The 6,792-nt window shown below is 29.3% G+C and overlaps 1 protein-coding gene across 1 annotated transcript; it reads left to right on the top strand.

The window, feature by feature from the left end:
* Positions 1-204: 204 nt before the first annotated feature.
* LOC111907831 (beta-glucosidase 24) lies at positions 205-6,355 on the top strand. The gene is made up of 12 exons (XM_023903638.2): positions 205-355; positions 901-970; positions 1,074-1,132; positions 1,235-1,310; positions 1,385-1,550; positions 1,663-1,906; positions 2,063-2,181; positions 5,071-5,285; positions 5,469-5,500; positions 5,581-5,683; positions 5,778-5,886; positions 5,977-6,355. The coding sequence occupies exons 1-12, from the start codon at positions 239-241 to the stop codon at positions 6,248-6,250; spliced, it is 1,584 nt and encodes a 527-aa protein (XP_023759406.1). The 5' UTR covers positions 205-238; the 3' UTR covers positions 6,251-6,355.
* Positions 6,356-6,792: the final 437 nt, after the last annotated feature.

Genomic DNA, 6,792 nt, shown 5'->3' with positions numbered 1-6,792 from the left:
ACTTAATGAAAGACATGATAATAGATTAAATAATATAGAAAAAAGGAAAAACTGAAAAATAATATAACAAACTTATGATGCGAGTATGTGATTAATTGTCATGGCAAACCCACATGTTCTCGTTCATTTGACTATTGGAAATTTGGGAGGATGCTTCATTTGTCTATAAATAGATTTGCAAGCTATCCTATTGTCTTCACACAACACAAGAAAAACTGAAAATCTCTTCAAAATATATATGAACGTTATGAATATGGAGGTTCAAAGCTCCCCTTCCACAAATAAATTGAGCAGGGCTGATTTCACTGAATTGGAATCTGATTTCACTTGGGGTGCTGCCACTTCTGCTTATCAGGTATATTCTCACATCGTATTGTTTTATTTTCTATAAAAATTATGCCAGATTTTTTTTTGTTCGAGGTTCAAGAGGAAAAAGAATGTTAGTTGAAACAAATTTCTTTATTTCTTATACCGTTTTCTTTTATAAAAGCATCGAGTATGTTTACCAACTGTTTTTACCCTTTAATAAAAAAACTCGAATAAAAGAAATAGTTACGTTTTAAATATGATATATGTTTAAAACTAAAATATGAAAAGGTTTTATAAAATATTTAGAAATTAACAATGTCATTTATTTAGAATTTATGTTTAAAACTAAAATATGAAAAGGTTTTATAAAATATTTAGAAATTAACAATGCCATTTATTTAGAATTTATTTAGAGGTTAAAGTTAACGGAATAATGAATCATAATTTTTTAATTCATAAACCGTTTGAAAATGTTATTAGAAAATTTACAACGTCAAATATTAAAATATTAATCAGGATATAGGGTTTTTTACTGAAAGACGTATGAAATATTAATCCAAGATTATGATATCACGTTCTTATTACTCATAGATTGAAGGTGCTGCTTCTGAATATGGAAGAAGTCCAAGCATCTGGGATACATTCTGCATCGAAAAACCTGGTTTGTCTCATCAATTATTTTTTTATTGAACACTAGACCACACTCGTTTTCTTCCGGAACTTTAATTTACCTTGATGAAAATTTGTTTCGAATTATATTGCAGCTGCTATCGCTAATGGGGATAGTGGAATTAATGGTGTTAACTCTTATTTCAAGATCAAGGTTATCTTCTATAATTAACTTTGGTGTACTCTTAAATTAATTAAAGTTTCATTAATCTATTAAACCTTTTTATTCTTAAATATATTTTGTATATATAAACAGGAAGATGTACAAATGCTGAAGAAAATGGGTCTAAATGCATATAGATTCTCAATTTCATGGAGTAGAATATTACCAGGCAAGTTACTTGAAAAATGAAAAAAAAAAAAAATACTTACATGCATTTTACTTAAATTTGAATTCATATTTTAGGTGGAAGACTAAACAATGGCATCAACAAAGAAGGGGTTGACTACTACAATAACCTAATCAATGAGCTTATACACAATGGAATTACACCATATATCACTATATGGCATTGGGACACTCCCAATTGCCTTGAACAAGAATACTTGGGTTTCTTAGATGAAAAAATTATGTAAGTAAAACAAAATGACCCCATGCATAATGCAGTTAAAACTATTTGAGTTTTTTTAAATAACAATATGAAAATAACTAGGGTATTAATGTTGTGTATACTTGATTATTAGATGTGATTTTAAGGGATATGCTGAATTGTGCTTCTGGGAGTTTGGTGATCGGGTTGTGAATTGGATCACAATGAACGAACCTGCAAATTATGCTATATCCGGATATGAGTTTGGTATATTCCCACCTGGCCGAGGGGCTCACGGAAGTAACATCGGGAATGCTGCCACTGAGCCGTATATTGTAGCCCACAACTTACTCCTTTGTCATGCTACTGTGGTGGAGCTATATCGTCAAAAATTTCAAGTAATATATCCTATATATATTGTCTCATCAATTGATATTCATCTTCTTTATTATATTAATTTATTTGTGTTCATATTTTTCATGCAAAAATTAACAAAATTCACGGATCATAAAATATAAATATATGAACAAGTTGATGTATAACAAAATCTACAGGAAAGTCAAGGAGGTAAGATTGGGATTACGCTCGATGCAGCGTATTTAGAGCCACTTGATGTACAAAAAGTCGAAGATAGGGACGCAGCTCTTAGAGGGATGGATTTCCATTTTGGATGGTGAGTCTATCTACTTCATGTACTTCATATTCATAGATACAATAATATATTTATACATACATACAATACATACATACGTACATATATACATACATATAAAGACGGACCTAAAAAAATTTCAAAGCCGGGGGGAAAGTATTAACGTTTTTGTGGGATCAAAATATTTTTTAGAAGTCAAAATATATTATTATGAAAGAAACATATTTTTTAATGAAATTTTTTTTGTTGTTGTGGAGGCAGTGTACGTCCACCCCTCATACGTACATATGTGTTTAAGGCTTTAAGCTTAGATACACCCATCTTAACCACCTTAATTTATGCTAACAGATGCCCAACTACCCTTAACGACTTATATTGTTTATTTTATTTATATTTTAACACTTATGTTATATCAAACAAAATTTATTAAAATTATTAATTTCTTATTTTTATAATTAAGTATTAATATTGACATATTTAATAATTTTTTATGTTACAACTCGACTTCCATTTTTAGTTATAAGAACATAACTCTTTTATTCATACTTGAATGATTACTCGATAATTGTTGATATTCAACATTTACATAATCACATGATAATGGCCATGGCACAGAATGAGAAATCGTCACATACACAATAATTTCATTGTATATATGGTTATTTTCATGTGAATGTTAAATATCAACGGTTGTCATTTTTGTATTCTAATATTAATTAATGATCATCAATCTTACAGTATCTAACGATTTCTTGCTGTATAATATGGCAATTCTCATGTTAGTAATGAATATCAATGATTGTCATGTTCATTATCATACAAATGGTCACCTTTTAGAGTAAACTTAAAGTATCTAACTATTCTCGTTGAACATTCTATTCATTCTCGATCATGAGATAAAAATCTAATTGTTGATGTGTGAAATTCAACACTCGAGGTCTAGGATTCAAACTTCGCTTTGTTCAAAATATTGTTACTGTTCTGCAATTAAACTTCTATCTGACCTTAGGATGAGTTGACATGTGACGGGACGCTAAGATGGTGTAGTTTGCAATTTCTTATGATCATTCTCATAAGTTGACATGTGACGGGACGCTAAGATGGTGTAGTTTGCAATTTCTTATGATCATTCTCATATATATATGATGACTATTAACGATTTTCATATTTTCATTCTATTATGAATGATCATCATCTGCATCGAACTTCCAATATCAAACGATTTCTTGTTTATACCATGAATATACTCATGTAAATGACGAGTATACTATCAATGATGAATCCAAAATTGTGATCAATCAATTAGGACTAGAAATTGAGTTATAAAATAATACATTTTTCTAAAAGGTAAATGGATATTGATATCTAATTATAGAAAATAAAAATTATGAATTTTGATAAAATTATTTCTTTTTCAGATAAAAAAGAACATTTAAAAAACAAGCAATCTTTAAAAGTATTTAAGGAATATTTTTTTTTAAACAGCAAGTTAGTATAAATTTGTAAATAAACCCTAGACCTCCTTGTTAGAAACACTTTGTTAGACATCTTGTTAGTTAAGTGGATTAACCCAATTTATGAATATTTAATTAAGGCAACTATTAACTAAAAAGTATAGCTAGTAATTTACTCTTAACGATTCAACCGTCAATAAAATCGATTAACAACACTTTCAATTATAACCCTTAGATTAGAAACTACTAACGAATGAAATGTGGCTACTTAATAACAACTGAATTGTTTTATTAATAAAAAGTTAAAAACACCTATATTACATAATATAAGACAAGAACAAAATGGAGAAACTTCGTACACAAATGCAACGCCAAAGAAGGCCTTTTGCCAATTAGTGTAAGGTAGTGTTTGGCAAAAGTAGCGATTAGCTGAAAGCGGGTAGTGGTTAGCTGGTAGCGTGTAGCGGTAGCTGGTAGCGGAAAGTTGTAGCTTTTATTTGTTATATGAATGTTTGACAAAAGTAACTGGAAGCTTTTGAAATATATAAAATTACATAAAATGTCAATATATTAAAAATAAATAAATATATAAATATATTTTTAACGGTAATTATGAAAATTGATTTCAAAAGTTCATGAGCATTTTGTTAAACGCTACATGCAGTAGCTTTTAGAATCGAAGCATTTTGTTAAAATTAAAAGCTAAACGCCCGTACTGTCAAATTAAGTTTTTTGTTTAAACTATAGCATTTTATCAAAAGCTAAAACCTAGAAGCTCCCAAACGCTTCCAAAAGTTTCGTGCCAAGCACGCCCTAAGCCATAGAAAATCTTCTACATCTTGAGACCCATTATATATTATAACTTTTTATAAAATGTTAAACATTGTTCCTAAGGTCATGTTATTTCTGTAGTGTTTTTTTCTTCTAAATGAATAGCACTTTTGGTCTATATAGTTTTCAAATAAATAAAATAACATCAGTGGTCCCTTTATGAGAAAATTTTCGAAAATTGTCCACATGTTTCAAATAGAGAAAATGACAAAAATTGTTCCTCCATGAAAAAAAAAATTATATAAATAGTCCATGAGTAAAAACATTATAGAAACCATACCGGTCTACATAAATTTATAGAAATGGTTCCTCTATAGTAAATAGACAAAATTACATAAATGATACATACGTAACAAAGTTGTAAAATCAGTCCATATGTAAGAAAAAAACTACTTAAATGGTCCATATATATAAGAAAAAATTAAATAAAATAGTCCAAGTGTAACAAAATTACAAAAATAGCCGTTCTCGTCACAACACACATTTTTAAAACCTTCGTTTATAACAATATTGGAGTAGTGAATCCAAAATTCTCGTAGCTTTAGGTTGAAATCATTTTTCTTAAGAATCTTATTTTTGTACTCCTATTTGAATTGCTTTATATACAATGTGAACTTTGGCATAGGTTCATGGAGCCCTGCTTTAGTGGCAAATACCCTGACACAATGATAAAAAATGTTGGTGATCGATTGCCTAAATTCTCAAAAGAGCAGGCGAAATTACTGAAGGGGTCTTACGATTTTGTTGGCTTAAATTACTATATTTCACAATACGCCACCACTTCACAACCAACTGATGTGGTTTCCTACTCGAATGACACTATGGTCCTCCAGCAACCTGGTATGTTTAAAGATCAATCCTACGTGAATTAAACCTTATTCCAATTTAGCCTACTTTTGTAGTTTAAGGTATATGGTGTGACATCACAAAAACAAAGGAATATGAGTTTTATGCTCAACAAATGTTAACGTTGATTCAACGAAATACTAAACGTCTAAACCAACCTTTACGTTTTTTTTTCAGTCGATCTTAAAGGGAGACCTATCGGCCCACAGGTACGATTTTAATAGTAAGAGATGTGGCTCTATCATATCTTGTCACTTTAATTTAATTTATTTCTCGTTGATCAATGTAGGGAGGTGTTTCTTGGTTTTATTCGTATCCACATGGATTCTACAAATTGTTGGTGCACATAAAACATACCTATGGAAATCCATTGATTAACATAACTGAAAATGGTAATAGTTACGATATTTTCGTACAAATATTTACTTAATTAGTTCATCGTAGTTTATTCAAAACATTATGAATTTAACTTCACCATGTTTGTAGGGTGGCCTGACGCAAATAATAACAATCTCAAAATTGAAGAAGCTCTTGTTGATAATGAACGGATTGATTATCATGATGCACATCTAAAAAGCATGCTACAAGCAATGAAGTAATGTTGTGCAATATAATATGTTATGAATCAAATGATCATTTTCTTTACTTCCCCTCCATTCTAATCAAACTCGTTACACTTTTGTAGGGATGGCGTGAGAGTAGTGGGGTACTTTGCATGGTCATTGATGGATAATTTTGAGTGGGTAAATGGATTTTCGGTTCGTTTCGGTCTATTTTATATAGATTATAAGGACGGAAAATACACAAGGTACCCAAAGAACTCTGCAATATGGTTCATGAACTTTCTTAAAAAGCCAAAGAAACCACCCCAAACAAACAAGCTACCTGAAGGACAACGAGGAGTTAAACGTAGTGCTGATTCTGAAAGTAGTAAGTCTGGAAACAAAACAAAAAAATAAGAATAAATGTAGATCGTACTTCATATAATAGTACTTATTACTCTTGTACAATGTCATATTTATTTTGGTTTATTCTAAGAAAAAATATTATATGATTAAGGAATATATTGTTGATTTTTACTTCATAATAGTGACAACTCTACAAGATTCATCTAATCACTTCGTTATAACACTACAAGAAATAAGAGTATTACCGGCGACAATCATCACCGCTAAAAGTTAACAAAAACATACAAACATATAAAAAATGGTTTTTTTAATCCATTAAATACATGTCCAACTAAAAAATATACATCTTTTTTGACATTGTTATTTGCATTCGACGATTACCATTGGTTCTTTGGTTCCTTCGTTTATTTTGTTATATATATATATATATATATATATATATATATATATATATATATATATATATATATATATATATATATATATATATATATATATACCCTAATAAATAAGAATGATTTTGTCACATGTCCTTCTCTCATTCAATTTGCCACATGTCATTTTGTGATAATTTAGATATATATTTATTTTCC

Source organism: Lactuca sativa, chromosome 4 (genome assembly GCF_002870075.4).
Source record: "Lactuca sativa cultivar Salinas chromosome 4, Lsat_Salinas_v11, whole genome shotgun sequence".
NCBI classification, from domain to species: Eukaryota; Viridiplantae; Streptophyta; class Magnoliopsida; order Asterales; family Asteraceae; genus Lactuca; species Lactuca sativa.
The sequence above is the reverse complement of the archived record's forward strand: the minus strand, read 5'-3'. Positions and strand labels throughout refer to the sequence as shown.

Coding starts and splice junctions, on each gene's coding strand:
- LOC111907831 (XM_023903638.2), top strand. CDS start 239: ATGAACGTTATGAATATGGAGGTTCAAAGCTCCCCTTCCACAAATAAA. Junction 1,311..1,384: donor ATGGAGTAGAATATTACCAG/GCAAGTTACTTG, acceptor TTCATATTTTAG/GTGGAAGACTAAACAATGGC. Junction 5,286..5,468: donor TATGGTCCTCCAGCAACCTG/GTATGTTTAAAG, acceptor TTTTTTTTTCAG/TCGATCTTAAAGGGAGACCT.